At 40.6% G+C, this 20231-nt stretch overlaps 1 protein-coding gene and 1 long non-coding RNA gene across 10 annotated transcripts in view; one reads left to right on the forward strand and one right to left on the reverse strand.

Annotated features, from left to right (window-relative positions):
- ARNT2 (aryl hydrocarbon receptor nuclear translocator 2) overlaps positions 1-20231 on the reverse strand; it is a 96823-nt gene that overhangs the window by 53081 nt on the left and 23511 nt on the right. For 5 of the 9 annotated variants that reach the window (XM_064389553.1, XM_064389552.1, XM_064389557.1 and 2 more), the window contains exons 2-6: positions 18894-19005; positions 13203-13250; positions 10176-10220; positions 7470-7683; positions 5394-5607 (exon numbers count right to left, since the gene is read on the reverse strand). In XM_064389553.1, coding sequence (XP_064245623.1) covers positions 5394-5607; positions 7470-7683; positions 10176-10220; positions 13203-13250; positions 18894-19005 — 633 coding nt within the window. The remainder of the gene's footprint in view (positions 1-5393; positions 5608-7469; positions 7684-10175; positions 10221-13202; positions 13251-18893; positions 19006-20231) is intronic. The other 4 variants (XM_064389559.1, XM_064389561.1, XM_064389560.1 and 1 more) reach the window with 2 other exon arrangements.
- Positions 1552-3477, forward strand: LOC135281044 (uncharacterized). The gene is made up of 3 exons (XR_010347816.1): positions 1552-1783; positions 2593-2681; positions 3281-3477. It is a non-coding gene; the product is annotated as an uncharacterized LOC135281044 (long non-coding RNA).

A 20231-nucleotide genomic window follows, 5' to 3' on the forward strand; every position in this document is an offset into this window, starting at 1 on the left:
TGAAACAGCCCTTCACACGCAGAGTACCTTTCTGATGCATAAACCTCTGACAAATGTGCTCTTCAGAACCAAAGGCTACAGAACAAAGTCCCAGAGGAGCTCTACAACAGCTTCTTGTTTAGTCAACTGCCTCAGCAAAAACATGCTTCCCTGAAAAAAGGATTTTTTATTTCTTTTCATTTTTTTCCCAGAGAGCGTTAAGAGCTCTGAGTACAGAAGTATCAATCTTTGACAAGTATATTAATGTCTACAAAAGACAGACCTTCTGACAATATATTTTTGGTATAGAACTTTTGGCACAAATACCTGCAATAGACATTTTTACCCCTTTTTTTAAATAAATAGGCTGATCCAATTTTAAAGTGGATGTGGAGAAACTAATACAGCGGTTTGCCAATAGAGTGCAGAACTCAACCCATATATCCTTTTGATAATATATTACTATTCCATTAAACATGAGTTTTACTATTACTGATGATGACGTTTAAGGCAGAACAGGATTGTATTTGTCAGGACTGTGTTTCTTGTCATGGCTCAACTCAGTCTTTTAATATCTTTGGAGAATTTTATATGTGAAGCCAAATAGGAGTCTCATCCAGCTCTTCTCTGTATCAGCTGGAGCTCTAAATAATTCATGGAAAGTCAGAGTTCAAAAAACACATTTACATTCACTTGGCTGGCTGTCAATAGGAGAACCATCCTCCTCCTTCTAAGAAAGATCATGCAGAAATCAGAGCTGGAAAACAGACATGGCAGTATAAGGCAGCTCACAGCACAAAAAATCCTGCACTTATTTTCAGGAAGATTGTGTGATGAGGAGAAAAGTTATCCCAATTTTTCCCTTTCACAGGGTTATTTATCATCTGTTCAGTGCTGTGGAATGCCTTACTCTGCCTCTCCACTGGTGAGCCCCTGGTCTCTGGCACCTCCCTCTTTTGAGCTTAACAGTTTTCTAATTTTTACAAATTGACTCTATCTACAACATCTGGATTTTGTGGCTGTGTCTACAAACTGCTTGGTAACAAGGGCTTGCAGCTGGACAGAAAACTGCCTAAGCTGAAATCATCCCTGCAAGACAACACGTTATTAGAAGGTTCTGTGAGACAGGTTCCCCAGTCCAAATCTATGCTTTTACAGCATGGAGTGATGCTTCCATAATATACATGAACCACAGAAAATTGTCACACAATGCTTTTTTCTTCTCAAGGGATGCCTATCAGCTCAACTTTTGCTGTGGTCAGTCACCATTTCCATCATAAATTTCTACTTTGTCACACTTAAAAAATATGGCAATAAAAGATCTTGCCAAGACTAAACTTGGCATACAAGTTCTGTCCAGAAGTAACCTCAACTAATCTTTGTCAGCTAGCAAGTGAAGTGACTTAGTCATTTTTAAATCACTTGAAAATGAAAGCTGTAGAGGTTCTGGTTCTCATAATTTTCTTGCAGTCACTGCTCTGCACTTTCACCACCCCTTAACTGTTCAGCTGGAACAGTTTGCAAGGACTCCAGGAGAACCCAACTGTCCTGAGAGCCTTTGTGACATGGGTGGGATGGCAAATGCCTCACCTAGGCACAGAGGCTGAGGCTGAAGGGAGATGTTGTAGCTGGTTTGTATGTGCTGTGCTGCCTGCAGCCCAGGACTGAGGATAACAAACCTGAGTGCTTCCCATTTGCACCACTGGAGATGCTGGGTGCAGGAACAGGGATCTTAGAGCCCTGACAAGCACATCTCAGACACATCATGGAATCACTGGGAATATTTCCAGGCAACCATACAGAGGTGTCTGTGCTCATCACTCTATTACTTCATGAACTACTTATGGAGAATTACATCTGTAGAAATCAGTCCTGCAAAGTGCTCTGGAACACTGCATTTTAACAGAAGGACAGTCTACTACAATACTTACTCAGCCATTTTTTCCTGCAAGCTAATGCAGCAGGAGAATTCTTCAAAAGTGGCGTTTCTCTACACTTAAATCTAAATTCTGTCTGTTCCCTGTACCATTAGAGATTTGCTGTCTGCAGCTGAGAGGCTCTCACTTGCACTGGGACTGAGCCTGCACCTGAACCCAACATCCCCCAAGTTCCACCAGTGCACCCTGAGCTCAAAGAGGTCTTTGCTAATGGATCCTCCCGTGGGATCTGATCTTCATCCATATTTGAAGTGATTTATTTTGACATCTGCAGATTTTCAAGAACAAAGAGGGAAAATGAATTATCACTCTGAATATCTCTGCCCCATTCTGATTAATCATGCATATGACGCACATAAAAACTTCTTGGGAGCTCAATTTTTTGCCATCATCATGGCTCAGCTGCTCTTTTCTAGATAATTTCTAACTGTTCATACACTTCACAGTTCAGCTTTCCTGTTGCTACAATGTGTTAGCAATTAATGCACAATAAACAAGCAGACAATTGTTCCAGTTCCAGGGAATAAAATCTCCAAGGACACAAAATTAAATATAAACTATCCATCCTTCCCCATATCCTAAGATTTCAAGGAAGAACAACCAATTAACTCCCCAAACACACCACGTGGTTGAGGCCATGTTTAACAGGCACTTCAATTTGACATACATTTTACAGCTCCTGAAGTCCTGTCTCCTCCTAACTATTCACTTCCTGCTTCTCCTTGGTGTCAGCACTCAGAAGAGTTTGAGAAACCCCATGATCAGGTGGGCCAAAGAGCTGTCTCTACCAAAACCAAGGGGTTTTAACTTAGTTTAGCTTTCAGCAGGTCAACCCCTTGATGTGACTCATATGTAAGTACCACAGAAATGCCAAAGGAGGAAAGGGTGAAATGAGGTGAGGATTGCATAAGCTGTGTGACTGCCAAAGAAATGCTCATGTGAGCACAGCCCCAGTCCCAGTCTTATTCCTGGGGGCAGAAATGTGAGCGGGAGCCTGCTTCCTCCACCGGCTTGTTCTTTGTCCCTCCCCGTTGGCAGTGGCAGCCTCCCAAGTTCTCAGGGTCTGGAACAGCATCTCTGGGTAGCAGGACTGCTAAGAGGCACTGGGAAAATCCCAGCAACACCACACTAATGATCAGCACTTGTAACAAGACAATTACAACCAAAGGACACTGCTCGGATCTGCTGCAGGGCAAGTGAAGTTTCTCCTTAGTCAAAATGCTGTCACTGCTTTCCCAGCTCAAGGGCTGAAGGGGGAGGTTATAGCATGGAGAAAATGGACCCTGAGAAAATGAGGAAGAGAGCAAAATAAAAAATTATACATACTGTTACACTTTCACTTGAAAAATCTTCTCCCTAAACAGATCCCGTGCTCAACAGCCAGACGTCACTACAAGATGAGGAGATTCCTACTGCCTGAAGTGAACTTTGAGCAAAAAACACTCTAGATGCAGCTGACTGCCTTGTGGTTTCTATCCCTTTCAAGCTCCACACTGCCCTTTGTTCTGCATGAAACATGCTTTTGGAAAGCCAAGGAAAACTTGGTTTAATAAATACCAAATTAGAGGAAATGCATTTGCCTCCTTGACATCTTTTGAAATGTCACTAAGACACATTATTTCAGGTCACTGCAAGATTTCATTCAGTACTTGTTACAAAGTTGCTGCTCTCAATATGGCCTGTGTTACAGCAAGGGAAGTGTAACTGGCTGAAAGGACTCTAAAATCACCTTTCTCCTAGAAAGGTATCTCATAGAAGCAAAAGTGATGGTGCCTGCAGCTTATAAACAAATTGAGGCTGGACTGACAGTACTTATAGAAGACTGCTTCTCTTATTTAGTAGTACCTTGTAGAGTGGAGGAAATACAAGTTTAAAATAATAAATCTAGAACTTTCTGTATGGTCTGTATGCTCCACAAACTGACAGGACTACTTGTAAACAAAATTACTGTACTTTACCAGCCACACCTTTAAAACAAAAGTACTCAAAAAGCTGAGCAGGCGACCCTGCTTTCCTCATTCTGGGCAAATGTTCAGCTGTCCATGTACACCAAATTTACAGGCCTTCTGTGTCACTCTGACAACTCCACAAGATTCAGGCAGGGAAAAGATTTAGCTCTATAAATACTATTGAACTTCTCTTTCCACTGGCCACAGATCAATTCAGTGAGGAAGAAAAACTCCTAGCTAAGGTTGGAAAAAATACAGAGTTGGGTTTTCAGAAGTGCTCTGCATGTGTCTCGTCCAGCTCTAGTTTGATCAGGTTAAGTCCCATAACTGAGAACTTTTGGAAGTCAAAACATGACTGTTCACTGAGGCTCTGGAGTAATTGTTTCTTGGACAAGATGGTATGTATGCTAAAACATATTACAGGCTGCATAATAAAAACAGAGGTTGTGCTCTTTTGCAAGTCTCGTGGCATGAAACTCAGCTGTTTTGCCCTGCACAGGTTCCCCTAACTGTTCACTTGGTTTCCATCCATCTGGAATTTCACCACAGAATTTTGCTTTGAGCTTCCCATTTGAATACACGAAAGCTCTGCCAAAACCACATCACATTCAAACCACGGGAAATCATGAATTTGGCACTGTTTTGACATGGAAGCTGTAAACAGTGTGCAGGTTCACTCAAAACTGGATCGCTGTCCTTTGAGTTATGAAACTCAACAAAACTTCCAGCAAACCAGGTCAGTTTTAGCTACTAAAGCAAAGAGAAATTATGTGACTCCTGCAAGGATCAGGGGTTTTTTAAATATCATCTCCTATGTTTTTTCCTTCAGCTATAAACATAATACCTGAAGACTAAAAAGAGAAGTTTCCTCCTTTCCAAGTTTGAGTTACAACAGGATTTAGCTAATTCTCACAGCTCTAACATACACATCCTATTAAAGACAAGGTGGTTTCCTATTGGCAGCTTTGAGCATGAATAATTGTAAAAGTCAGAGTTGGAGATATGAATATGGTTTAGTTTTATGTGCAACATGATAGGTAATAAACTTTCAGGTAACTTACACTACTGCACAGGAGCCTCATGATTAAAATCCAGCATATTTTCAGTTGCCAAACATTGGATTTTTTCCCCTCAAAATTCCAGTTAGCAAACCACAAGGAACTTATATGAAAACAGAAAAGTATAAAGTATGATTTTTGACTTCAAATTAAACACTGCAGTCACAAGTTCATTGAGGATGAAATGAAAACAATCTACATTTCCAGACCAAGCCTGAGAACAATCCAGGTTCCAAACCAGAGTCTGAATGCAGAGCTACATGGAAGGTGGTTTGACTGAAGTCAATGAATAGGAAGCAAAATGCAGTCACTCAACAGAAGATTTATATTACTGTACTGCCTGCAAGAAAACACAGCTTAATCTAGCCAAGTTTCACTTTAACCAGATTTTTACACCTGACACTCTGAATGTCAGGAAAAGCTCTCCAGGGATCCTGAACACACAGAAGCAGCCATCAGCCATATCTGACCTGTCATGGAGTTTTCAGATGTACACAGTTGCTCTCGCAGCTTTTCCACATCATCTGGATGAACCTGCTCGTACAAAGTGCTGCCAAACCACTCTGACTGGGGCTGGTTCAGCACAGGAGTCACAGAGTCTGACACGTAGATCACTCTCCCCGTCTCAGCTGCAACTACAAACAGGAACCCATCTGCAGCCTCCAGGATAAGGTGTTTCAGTTCCTTCCAAAGAAAGGATTTGATTAGAATGCCGGCAAGGAAAGGGAATTAAATATAACATCTGTCACTGTCAGAGAATATTGTTTTCTTGTGATCTTAGTAGCTGAACAAAACTGAGACGAAATTTTCACTGATGTAACAATACAACTAAACTTGCAGCAAGGCATAAATTGCCCATCTCAATAACAAAAAATGTTTTATTTTCCATTCTTGCCTTTCATTTGGATCTCCATGCACTTAAGGAAAATAAACAACTAATACTCACTGTACAATCTGTGCTAGGCATCTAACATTAACAAATAAAAAGATATTTCAGAGTGCAAACAGAGGAAATGAACAGCTCTAACTCATGGCACACTCATGCCTTAATTAAAAGTTCTGAATAATGTAGTTGGAAAGAAGGCAATAAGACTTTCTAGTTTGGTTCTCCCTGGCCCTGCTCAGGATGAGCTCTGTTTGTAAATTAAACAGTCACCAGATAAAAGGCAGAAAGTGTAATGGGAATGAGGAAAGAATCCCCAGCCTCTTCTTCCATTAAGGGCCTTGAGCCACTACACAAGAAGGTTCTGGAGGTTTTCCAGCCTCTGAGTAAGAAGCCTCAGCATCACCCAGAAATACTCCCTTTCCTTAACAGAGCTTGAAAACCTCTCATGGCAAAGGATGACAACTACCACTCCAGTTCCTGCAACAGAAGCTGGAACAGCCTTTGGTGGCTCCAGTGACCACCAGAGCTTGTTAAGATCCTGCACCTGGAACTCAAACACGGAGTCCCATTCCAGGCGGGATGGCTCAGCAGGGTTAGTGTGACAGTGGCAGGTATTGCTGATAAGGTGAGGATAAAAATCTGGCTAACCACTAAGAAATGGATAACTCATCTCAAGAAACACTCAACAGATTGTCAGCTTCTGCTGCTTTGTTACAGAGAAAGCACACTGACCCCAAATTACCCACTAAACAAAAAACCTCATAGCACAGCTGGCCACACTACACTGAGGACAGTATAATCAGTTTTGCACATTATTAAAAAAGATGAAAGCAAACTCTGTAATTCTGCAAGATTTAGAAAATGAAAAAATTGCAATAAGAAGTGACTAGGGTGTGCCACCAGCAGAATGGCACAGTCCCTCCAGAAACACACTCCAGGAGAGCTGGAATAAGCAGTCGTGAGCACTGAGAGGTCAGCAGCAGCTGCTGTTTATCCAAGAGAAAGAAGTATTGCCTCCAGCCACAACTTCCATGTGTAAGTGCTTAAATCACTTCAGACCACAAAAATGAACACTACACCCATAGGACTTCGAAAACAATGGAGGTAGTAGGAATTTTCAAAGTACTCAGTAAACACAGTTTTCCTTCAAGCACTGGGTGCATCTTCCTTCTTCCAACAAAAATGTAACCAAGTACCTCAGCCAGTAGAGATGGGATTCATCTCTGCCCAGTTCAGTTGCTGAGAGCTCTAGCATTAAGACTAAATGATGTTTTCAACCTTCCTCTAATTCCCAGAGAGAGAGGCAGGTCTTTCCAGACTAATTTTTACTTATTTTAGAGAATCTATGTTAGGATGGGAAGAACCCAGATCTGAAGGTGAAAATTCCTTTCTGTGAGGCAGTGAGTGACTTGTTTTTCAGATGGACAGATCGCAATGGTAAGAATGCCAATTTGCTTCTCCAAAAAGAAAGGTTTGTCTGTGTTAAGATCAAGTCCAAACAGTCACAAAAAACTGTCTGTATTCACACATTAGATATGTAACTGGTACCAGCTGCCACACTACAGTGAAGGATCAAGCTGAGGCTCTACTCCTCTCAGCATTTCTCACACCTTTTAAGACCAAAAAATCCAGGGTTAACCAAAATTTTTGTACATTCTACCTGTTCTGTAAGAAAGGAAGGCTTGTAAGCTCCATCAGTAGATTTGTTTCCAGTGCCCCTCATGGACTTCATGTGGGAAACAGCCATGCGAAGAATGGTCAGCTTGTCGGGCTTTCGAGCCAGGGCGCTGCACGTGGGCACCATGTCCGACAGCTCGGTGATGTACTGGGTCATCTTATTTCTCCTGCGCCTCTCAATCTCACTGTGATTCTCCCTGAGCATTTAAAGAAACACCAAAGCAACAGAAAAGAGACGTGAGCGGTGTAAGAATCTCAGTTGGAGGTAATGAATCATAATGCTTCGCACTTGTTTTGCTGTTTGCACCCCAGGAGAGCAAAGTGCTTTACAAAGCAAACCACTGTTTTCCCTCCGTTTACAGACAGAAAATCCAGGCCACAGACAGATAAATATGATTTGCCCATAGCTGTGAAAAGAACATGTATTTCTATTTATTGGCTTGTGGCCTTAATCTCTTAACCAGTTTAATCTCCTTTGGTTTAAGGACAAAAATGAAGTAGAAATATGTGAGGAGCTAACATCTGCCAACTCCAGTCAAACTCCCAGATTTGCTACGATGCATCTCTCAGCGACTTATAAAAGGTGTCCTTTAGAGGAAACTTCTCACTTACAACTGGATCAGGTCAGCAGGAAACATCAGCACTGACTTATGAAAAAAGTCCACTCAGTGATAACATAGATCCCAAACAATGCTGTTTGGAACACCCCACACCCCTGCAGGAAGTCACTACATGCCTGCAGGATCAGACTGCATCACTGGGACCATATATGGGATAACAATACATACCAAAAAAAATCCCAATAAATAAATAAAATAAGTACGAAAGACAGCAAGTAAACAGCTGGCTTGTCAGACATAGACTGGAATTTATGTTCAGGGACAATTTAGCACAGCAGGGAAGCAACAATGACAGTACTTGATGCTGCCCCAAGTTGGGCTAGGCTGCAATGTTCTCATCCTTTAGAGGAATCATATGGCTGAGGTGGTGAGTCAAATTTGATAAATCCCAAAATGGACACCCACCAGAATCTTTCAGAAATAAACATCTCAGAGTTCAGTTTTCCCATTCTGGAAATCATACCAATATATACATCTGAAATGGTCCAAATGGACCTAGAATGCTTCAGTGCCCAGCACTGATTCTTCTCATACTGTACCTGTCAGGTGGCAGCTAAATACAAGTACACGACAGGTAGATGATGCTTCAGTTGTCAAAGCAGCATCTTCCACTGATTTCAATGAGCTGTGCATGGCATTGTCTTGTGGGATCGCTGGCTGATCCAACAAGATGTGAGAGGTGATCACTTGGAGAGTCCACCAGCATTGACTGATGTGATAACACAACATTAAAAGAAACTGCAACATTCTTTGGAGCTGACTGCTGTAAAGACTGACTATGAAAGCAGAAGCTAGGCTTGGCACACTTTTTGGATACTTTACGAATTAAGCCTTTTCTTAAAATTCAGGAAAGAATTGTATGCTGCTTCCTGAAATAGAAGAATGCAAGGGCTTGCCCTGCTGTTTCCTGCCCCTGCACATACAGGTGTTACATGCATGAGGCACAGTCAGCAGAAACAACACTTGTTAGGGCCACATGCAGAGTTATTTTTCCAATGCTTACTGTGTGATATGCAGAAAATCCAGCCATGACAGCCCATGGCTGCTCAGTAAATTACAGCCAAGCCTTGCCTGAGGTCACTGTCCAGGACACTGTAATAGTGAACTTTTCATTTCACCTGGCTGAGGAACAGCCCTTGTGTGGGTCTGCACAAATGCAGGAGGGAACAGGGGGAGTTGGGTCATACACACAGCTGGTGTGACAGTGCACATGTACACAGAGCACATGTGTGTACATGCCAGCTGGTACATGCGGATAAATATGGACACAGGGAAGATAAAAGCATTTTTACATGATGAAAGCTTGCTCTAAGTTCAGCATTTTCACAGAAGCGGTGGTTAAGAAAAAGAGAGAGAGAGACAAAGAACAGACAGATTCAACATACATTTCACACTTATAAGTACATCATACATTGTCTACCACTCAAGTATTTTAGCACTTCTGGACATTGAAAACCACCATTATAGAGACTAAACAAAGAGACTCTAAAAATTCCTGAGAGAAAAGGAGTATCCCAATAGTCCACTTCATTTAAGATAGAAAGTAGTAGCATGTTAATCTACTGGCTGTGGAAATGTTCAAGAAGACAATACCCCAAAAGTTTCCTGAAACTAATTCAAATTTAAAGCCTTAAAAGAAAAAGAGGGGCTGTGCTGCTCTTCTAAAGTGTGTGTCCTAGGAACCCTGGCATTCACAACCTTGTACAGAATGATGTCCTAATTCTGTCATTTCAACTCTGTTTTTATAGTGAAATTACGAAGGGACATTAATTTTGGGATACGGGGGAGCCAATCCAAAACCACTATGGGTTTGTGTTTCTGACTTCAAGCAGTTTTGGAACAGCCAAAAGATCAGTATGAACAGCACCATATAAAAGAAAAATGGGGGCAAACCATATCTGACTTCCCTTTTTCCTACCTTTCCTTTCTGTGTCAGCAGTACTTTGATCATCACCCCACCTAAAACAGAATAACCATCTCTCTAAGCTAAGGCACACGTACTGAGATTTTTTGGACACGAACATCCCCCTCTTTTCTCTCAGCAGAAGAGCTCTATAGGACACGCCTACCTTGCAAACTTTTCCTTATCACCAGTGATTTGATCACCATCATACCTAAAACAAAAGATAGTACATCAATCAACAGGGGTTATGCATTGCATGATAGCCAACACACAGCAGAAAGCAAAAACCCCACAACTACAAACCATTACAAATAACAGCAAGAAAAACAAGGGAATGAGAATGATAAGCAAAGAAAACACAGAGCCTGAACCAAGCCATGCTGAACCAGAAACTTCATTTGTATATTTAAAAAACTAGAAGACACATTTCAGTGGATTTAAGCAAACACTTTGACATACACTGATTTCTTGGGAAACTTAACAAGCAGCACCAGTACAGAAAACACCAGTGAGCTTTTATCCACAGCAGGCCATGAAATATTCATTGCTGTGCTGGAAGTGAACGGGCTGTATCTGTTCCAGCTTGCAACCACAGCTCCCTCCATTCAGCAGAGGGCACTGATGGTCTACAGATAACACAGGAGGGCAGAGACACGGCTGAAAGGTGATGTCTTATGTAAAGGAGCCTACAGGAAAAAGTTCTGTAGGTATGGACACTACCGACTGTCCTGGAGGCTGGCAAAAGGCAGGCAGGTGAAACTGCTGGGTAAATAAAAGTGAAATTTAAACTGGCTTAATTCCCTAGAAGTAAACAGGTACCTCGTTCCTACCCAAATCAACAGAAGTTGGATGCCCAGGCAGGTATGTGTGGTGTTTGAGCAGCACCTTTATGGACGAAATCCAGACCAATGAGACTGGTCCTGTGGGACTAAAGATTCAGTGTTTCTAAAGCATTGTCCCAAAGACAGGCAGCAATGTGACAATTCAATAAAAAAATTACATGCTGCTCCTCTTTCCCTTTCCTAAAAAACACACTAATCATTTGCAATTGGATTTTGCTAGTTATGGAAAGACTCATTTGTTTGAAACAAAACTGCTAGTTCCAAAACACAACATGTATGTTTTGGAAAACACAAAAATAAGGTAATGGCTTTTCTAGAAGTGAAGACTATAACTGCTCAAGAACAGTTAAATGAGATTTTGTATTAAAATTACACCTTTCAAAAATGATGTAATTTGTTACAACAGACAGCCTATGAAAGTCCCATGTATTAGCTAAAACAGTAATACAGCCTAATAAGCATGCTTTCCTCTTCTAAAAAATCAATAATGAACTTTTTCTTTTTTTCTGCCTGAAATGCATTAAAACTAATTTTAAGGGATCCACCTATGCAAGTTCCTCATTCAAACAGTGAAGACAACACTTCAGCAAGCCTTGAGCTGTATTTCTTCATGCTGTGTTCAACACCAGCGTCCTCAGAACACTCAAGTGACAACACCACTTTACTCCCCTTGACTCTGCCCAGAGAACAAACTGAAGCTGAATAATTTTCAGCAAAAAGACCAATTCAGTGAGGCATGGGCACATTACAGGGGAAGCACATGCACAGGCTCTGTGTGAGGATGAGGAGCCATGCAGGGATACCTGAGCTGAGCTGGAAGCCCTGAGAAGCAGAGTGTGTCACTGCCATGGAGCACTGTGCTAACACCACCTGCCTGGGCCTTGGCTACTCATCCTTCTCTGCAATAACTGAAGATGTTATTGCCTCCAAATACTGTTTTTTCCCTTCCAGTATCCCAGCTGACCTCTGCACATGAAGTGCTCCTTCAGGCACTTCAGTCAAAGCCAGCTGAGTTCGCATCAACATTTAAACAGCAGCTCTTTGACAACTAAATAATTTTGACTGAAGCAAGCTAGGAGTAAATCTGTGAGCAATCTGGAGATGGGAACAACAGAAGAGGATGTCTGAACATAGCCCTGGGTGTGCCTGCATGGTTTTTCTGTACTCTCTAAAAACAGAACAATCTGGGGTCTATACAGCATTTAAGATTTAAATATCAGATTTTGATCTGACACCTAAAACCTAAACTGAGTCTAAGCACAGCACAGCATGCCTCTCCATTAAAAGCAATGGAATTATTGGTTCAACCCACCACCAAATTTTGAAAGGCCAAAACCAGAATGGGAAAGGACCAACACGTGTATCAGTGTGCCCAGAAACCCTGCTGCTTGTGCAGGCACAAATCACATCCCATTCATCACAAATCTTGTTCCCTTAACATGTGTCTTCTAAGAAATATTAGGACTAAGCCCTCAAATCATCAGTTTTAACACCAGGGACTGGTTCTGTAAATGATTTTAACCAAACAGGAGTGCTGCTGGTCTTGTCCAATAAATGATGATATGGTGTCACAGTGGATCTTCAGCGCACTTCTCTTTCAGACTGGAATGACCCTGTTAAACCCTACAGTGACAGCTGTGCTGCAACATGGCTGCTGCTACAGAGCTGCAATCACAATTTGGATAATCAGCAGTTATCCACAGGCCTTAAATATCTACACCCCTCACTGCAGCTGATTGGTCTCTAATGAAAAAATGCAAACAGTGTGACCAGGAAAAGAAAAAGGAAAAGTGAAAAAAATGGCAATGAGGCTTTACTGTTTATTTCTAGCTTTTAATATCCCATGTTAATTAACATTTTTTGTCATTTTTTACTATTCAGTTACACCTAATGGTACAAAATGTAAAGCTCACTAACTTTAAAAAACAATCCACCTCTACATCTGTCAAATTGTCTTAACAAGCAATTAACATCTGAAATAAATTAGAAATGAGATTTCATTTTCAGTGGCCAAAAGACAACTTCAGCAATGTCAAACAACCGAAGTTCATCTACAGCAGTTGAAATAATAAGCTAAAAATCACAAGTTTTCTCATTTGATATAGCTGCAGAGTGAAACTGTGACACACACGCTGTCAGCTTTATAAGCCAATAACTACATTAGGCAGGTTTCTGCCAGAATGCCTAATTTTCAGAGGGAGCTGATAAAAAGAGTAACTAGTATTTGGGTCAAGTTGTTGGCAAGTTCTTCATTCATATTTATTCTGATTTTCAAACATCAGTAATGAGACAGCTGTCTTTCCCCACTGAAAGAAATCAGTGATTTGGCCAACTCTTTTGTAAATGCTCACCTTGAAAATTTGCTGGGCCCCTCCCCATCTTCATCATCAAAGTCCATTCTGTAAAAGCAAGATTTCCAAATCAGCAATCAAGGCGTTGGCAATGGTGGCATGAACATTCAAGCCAGCTGTTCTCAGTGCTGTTAGATGTGTGTTTTGCCTAGAGGTGTTAACGACTGAGGATTCCAGCCTTGCTCATCCCCTCCAGGCCTAGGAGCAGCTCATCAGCTGATTTATGTCCCAGACCTTCCCAAGGCTGTGGAAGAGCTGAGTTCTTCCTTGGGCCAAATCCCAGCCTGGCAGTTTGGCTCCTCCAGGGAGCCACAAAAAGCAGGAACCTCTTTCTTCACCTCTTACACAGACAAACTTGGAAGATTATCCTCCTAATTTCGACATCTAAATTAGATTCCTGTATTAGGCAGTGTGATTGTATCATAGATAGTATCAATACAAAGTAATACAACAGTATAATTTACAAAGCATTTTAGACATTTGTATACCTCTAAAACGAGGTGGATAAATATTTATATCCCCAAATATAAGGATGTAACTCCGCCATTAGACAGTCAAGCTGATATAAAACTATCATATACAATTATTGTATTAGTGTATTTATTTTAATAAAAATGCATTAGTATGGTATACAGACCTTGATCACTTTTTATTTGTGTAGATAGGAAATTATAGTTTTGTTTTGCAAACATTTTCTCAGATTTCTTTAACATTCTAAGCTTTCCAGCCTTTCAGTGTAGTAAAACTTCATACAACTGCAGATTCCATGTGTCTAACACTGTTCATATTAACAGGTATAAGTCCTATTAAGGGAAAAAACTCTTAAAAGTGACAATATCTATGTCAGTATTAAATTTATTCCTACCAAAGACAATTTGAGATTTGTATGTCCAGAGTGTGGGAAAAAAGATGCAAAAACAGCCTCTAAAACTACATCAGCATAGAGAAGGAGAAGTGCCAGTCAGGCACTGCCTTCCTAAATTCTTCTAAATTCTCCCTTCTTAAATTCTGACGACCAAGACAGACTGGCCCATAAAAGATGTGTCTGAGTCACAGCAACCTCCATACAACTGGAATGAGGGCAGCAAGTCAGCACAGGAATTGGACATGGCACTAGAAAAGTTACAATAATATTTTCCAGATGGTAACAGTGATTATTCATTTCTGGAGGAAGCAAAGAGAAAACCATTTTCCCCAAAGAGCTTTAAGAAAAGCTGTGTGTTTAACTTGCTTAGCTTTGATGCAATCGTCGTTTTCACTATAAATCACATCTTTGCTCACCTAATTACCACCAAATCCGGTTCCAAGGTCCGTGATCCCTGCTGTCTCATGCAGAACAGCACCGACCCCCAGTGGCCACTGGCCTCACCTCTGCCACAGGGCTGCAGCTAAGCCAGGACCCAGCTGCTGCTGGCACCCCAAATGTGCCTTTCAGGGCTGCCACCAGAGCCTGAATCCCCCCTGACCTGCAGCACTCCCAGAAATTTACCATTTACACATGTGCTACAGCCCAGGGTCCCCTCTCACCTACCTGCTTCCTCCCCACGTGTAATAATGTGACATTCCAGAAAAACCTTCCCACTCCACTCCCTGGAGTGTTTCTACCTGCACTGAAAATGCAGAAGTCACTGTTAAGGAGAGCTTTGTTTACAAGTGGAGGGCAGCACTGGGATGGCTTTACCTGAAGCCACTCACAAAAGCATCACACTCTTACTTGGTTTCACTGGCAGCTAAATCCATCTGAGAGAAACACAGTTTCAAACTGGGGGGAAAGGGCTGCAGAAAAAAATTATACACCTGTGGGGGAAAGCCTTTCTTCAGGGATTTTATGATACACTGCTTTCATCTGGGACAGATTAATTTTGTTATTCTTTTCCTTCCTCTCCAGTACACTGAGATCACATGCCTTGGTCGATATGATTCTAGGATTTATTTAGATTCCAGCCAAATACTCCAGCTGAGTGCTAAGGGATGGGTTTTCACTAAAATCAAATATTAGCTGTACTACATTTAATCTGGAATACAATGCAGGGAATTAGATATGATGATAACAGTTTAAGGCTTCAACCTGCTGCCTGCACTCTATCACCACCTCTGAGGGAGTGAGGGCAACTAACACACCTATTTATTTAGATGGCTGGATATCAGCTTCTTCCTTCAGGAGATTCTTCATGGGTTAATATTCCTCAGATAACACCTCCCACATTTACAGTGGGCTCATCACAGCAGAATCTGAATGCATAGGGTATAACATCAGTCTGCACCAGACTAAGTCTTAAATAATGCCTTTGCTTTGTTAAACTACTCAAACCCCTTTATTTCATATGGAAATTCAACATAAATTTCATTTAAAATATCAATACTTTAAAAAATGCAACAGCAAATGTATCTCTGTTCCATCTTGGTTAATAACACATTTCCTAATTTCACCGTGCAAAATGAAAAACCCTTTGAAACATTAAAAAAAACCCCTCAGATATAAAGTCATTGATTCCAGTGTCCTGCCTGATCCACTGTGCTTTACAGCAAGGCAAAGGGAAAGGCAGTGAATCAGTTGTAACCTTTAGCAGAACACAGCAGAACAAGTAAAAATAATATTCCATCAACCTCCTCATACCCTGACAGATAAGATCTTCTGTTTAGATAGAATATACTGCACATTAGCAAAACAGTAGAAGCAGCCTCCCAGAAGACAAATGACATCATTTCAGAAGATTCAGAAAGACTATCTTTTATCTTCATTTAAAATTCCCATTAAAAAGATGCTTTAAAAAAGAGCTGCACTATGCTCTTTTGTTTTGAAGAGACAGCATAAATCTTGTTTTCCTCTTTCATACTGTTCACATCAGTCGTGAAAAGGCCTGATGCATGAGGAACTTATTAAAATGTATTTTCCTTAGAAGATGTGTGGCTACTATAAATGCAGTAATAAAAATACTTTAAAAAAATTAATTATTCTCAATTAGAAACATTTTCATTAAAAACTCCAACAAACGAAAATGCTTCCAAACAAACTGGACCTGCAGAGGTTAAAAAAATTGACCTGCAAGAGTATTTCAACACTGCAACAAAATTACTATGTAAAATTCCCAAGAAATGTCAAAAGATGCTTGCCATGATTACACAGTGTAGGAAGAGGGCAGGCAGGAATGGTCAGGAGCAAATGCAGCTGAGAAGCAGATGGGGGTCTGTATTACAGCCTTTTATTCAGCACAATATTGAGGGGCCGAATGGTGGAGTGAGGTCTCTTTTCTCCAGATTTTGATAGTTCTGGTTCTGAGAAAAGGCCAAACTACACCATGAACCAAAACAAAACCAATGCAACAGAAACCAACTCATAAAAAAACTGCAACCCTCCCTGCCCAAGTACAGACAGCCCAGGAAGGTGAAAGAGCCTCTTATCCTCTAACACATCAAAGCCTGAATTAAAACCTAATTAAATAAAGAAGTGAGGGTGCATTAATCTAAGATAGGCATTGACCACCGCAGTGCATTATGTTATGCTGTCACTTTTTTCTGTGAAGTAGTTGGTATAATTTATAGAAAGGAAAAATATTTTTCCAAGCTGTCAATGAAGCCAAATGCCGACAGGGCAGAAACATCTCCAGGACAGCCAATGAGTTTAAACTGATCTGCATTCAAGTCCACACAGCAATTATTCTGCCAGCTTGCCTCAGCAATTATGAAAAAAGAAACAATTTTCAGAGATAACCAAATCTGGGAAAGATGGCTGTGTACACCAGCTCCACTTCTTTATGTTTGACACAGAACACTCCTTAAATGCCCAAGGACTGAGGTGTACGAAGATGCATCACCAGAACAGCAGTGAAAGGACCAAGTGTTAGTTGCAACTTTGTTCAAAGAGAAGCTCAGAGGAATTAGACACAGCAGGCATTCTTTCCCTCAAGGTCTGAATATATACAGAGCGAACGTTAAAAAAAATTTAAAAAATAATAAAAAAAAAAGCACTCTCAGCTCAGGCTTAGAGAAAGGCAATTAGTTCAGAGCTATGGTGCACAGATGAAATACCATGATCCAGATATAAAAGTGAATCTATACTAATTTACTCACTGAATTAACATGTTAAAGACATTTAAAATAATTTGGTTTTATGTTCCTCCCACCCTCCCCTCACTTCACCTTCTCACAAATAGATGACAATACTTAAAATGCAACAGTTAAAGCATTTCAATTAGTATCAAGTCAGTATTTAATATCAGAGTATTTCACAGTCAGCAGCATCAAACCTTGGCAACAGTAAATTTCAAACTGATATTCAGAGCTGACATGGTTTTTGATCAAAAAAGAGATCAAATATCCTGCAACTCAAGTACAAAACCTTATCTATGTTAGGTAGCACTCAAAAGATGTTAATGCTTTGTCTTTTCTTTTGAGTGCGAATTTAAAAAGGTTTTCTCATTAAGCAGCTGGAAAATAAAAATGTGATGCCTGTCAAAGACAGATTTTAGGAGTTTCTCAAGCCAATTTCATACAGTTAGCTCAGCATAAGAAGGGCACTCAGTGGGGGGAGATATTCAAACTGTTCTGCCCAAAGGAACACCCCTGAAAACAACCATCCAGGGGGTTCACATCACACCAGCCTTGCTCTGCATTCGAGACAAGGTCAACCTTCCCCCTTCTTAATTCACTCCAAGATTGAGACTCCAGCACTGTTACTGGAGCAGACGCACAAAACTGTCAACATACCTTGGTGAACAATCCCTAGAGCAGCTCCTGCAAGGAGTAATGTCCTCCTTAGGTGTTCGCCAGTGAAGATTTTACCCACACTGTTGATCCTGTTAAGCCCTACCACTGCCTGCTTTAGGACTAAATATAAGACTAATCAATCTCTTTTGAAGAGACTCTCAGATCAGTAATCTCTGAGAAAGCATCATCCAAAGACCATTACTACTTGTGATCAACCTTTGATAAAAACAGGAGGGAGTTGTTAACAGTAGAGAGTAGTTTTCTGTTCTCAAGCTCTTGCTACACTTTTCTCCTAACAGAGAATTACTAGGAGTTGCCACAGAGCAATCTGATGTGGGCAACTACCCCATACACCACATCAGCCTCTGATGCTAGATAAAACAATTTTTCTTCTTTAGCAGAGCCCTCAAGCTAGTGTAAGGGCTGAATTTGATTCAGACCCTTCTCCCAGAAGAAGACTATGCTGCTTCCAGTGAGACCTAGAATATCGCTGTCCACAGTCTCTGAAGAGTGAGCTCTCAGGCTATTCTGTACCTGGAACTATAAAGAAAACATCTTTAATAGGCCTCTCTTTAAGAGCTTCCAAGTGTAACCTTCAGATGAAGTTGAGTAAGTCCTCATGCACAATCTTGCTACCTTTTTTCATTTGATAAATCACTGTGAGATTAAACAGATATAGGCAATACACATTCATTACATCTACAACAGCCACAGGATCCAAACTCCTTTCTGGATGCTTTGCCAAACATGAAAATCTTTTGAAACAAGCAAAACAACAAGCCATATGCTTATCAGCAAGTTTGATCTTGCAGGAAGAACAGATGCATTGAAGAGAAAAACAAAACATCAGTGACTAATGTCATAATGCAGCTTACATAAATATAACATTACATAATAAACACACACATGTATTCAGGTGCATTCTGAGTTTTCTAATACAAGTAATTTCTAGTTTCAGACCTGAAAAAAAATGAGATGGCTTACCCAGAGCGACGCTTTCCTCCTCTGGAAGGCATGGATCCTGCCATCCTCACTTGTCCACTCGCCATGGGAGCCACTGGCAAGGCCACCGAGCCAGGAATATCTGATGCCATTTCTGTAAGGCAGAGATGGGGAAGAGGTGGGGGAAATCCCTTAATCCATTACCTTCAACGAGAAACCTCTGCTGATAACATTAGAGACAGGCCCTTCCCAAAAGAAACAAAGAAAGCTTTCCTTTTTATTCTAAGGAAAACTAAAGCTCTCCTACTAAAACCCAGCAGATTCACAGATCCTTTTCAAAAAGCCCAGCTAGGTCAACAGACATTATAGTGCCTGGGAGACAGAGAGAATTGTAGGTAGGTATCTCTGTATTCCACTGACCAAATGGTGCTCATTTTAAGTCTCAAAGAGGCTGACAACCATCTACCACAGTTAAAGTGCCTTTTACAGAAATGCAGAGCTGATTCCCCAAGGCAAATGAAGCTGCGGATCATGGTACCAGGGTACCAAGAAAAATAAAAGTTCAAAAACTCAGTTTGCCAGAGAGGCCAAGAGTTGAGAGCAGAGATGAATTATCAAGTGATATTGGTTTTTATTATTTATATTCTGGAGGCATTCAGAGGGTCAGACTGAACTTGGAAGAGTTCAAAGGCTTCCTGCATTTCTGTGTGGTGTCTTGCAGAGCAGAACTGAGCCCAAAATCCAGGCTGATATTCATCTCTCTGCCAGGGCTTGAGGTATAGCCACAGGTTTAATCAAACCTCAAAACTCTGATGTGAGAAACTGCAAAAGTTCACCTTATGCAATGGTTTTCAGACCACTACTGGCAAGTACTTCTAAAGTCTATTAATAACAATTCATTACACTTCAAAAAAGAAAAGTGGAATATAACGTATTTAGACCCTTTTCTCCTATTCCATTATTAAGCATGGGATTAAGAATGTTTTTCCTCTGTATAACTCTTATAAACTATATGAGCAATTAAAACTTTTTTCTAATGCACATATACTTTATTCACTCTGGAGGAAAAATCTACAGTCAAAACATTTAATTATCTTGAAAGAAAATGCATCTTCTTTCCAACTTTAAAAAAAAAAAAAACTTGGCAAGGTATCTGGAGCTACAGCTAAATATAATTACTAATGGAAAGCAAATCTGTTTAAAAAATCCTGCTATTTTTTCCCCAACAGATAAGTATGAAATAACTTCAATTATGGAAACAGGAATCCATGTTCTTTCATTATGTCTGGAGTGCACTTCCATCTCTGCCACACTTTATACACATCCATTATACAACATTATGCATTTCAAATAATAACATTTTATCTGTTCACTGATTTC

This window comes from Passer domesticus, chromosome 14 (assembly GCF_036417665.1).
Source record: "Passer domesticus isolate bPasDom1 chromosome 14, bPasDom1.hap1, whole genome shotgun sequence".
NCBI classification, from domain to species: domain Eukaryota; kingdom Metazoa; phylum Chordata; class Aves; order Passeriformes; family Passeridae; genus Passer; species Passer domesticus.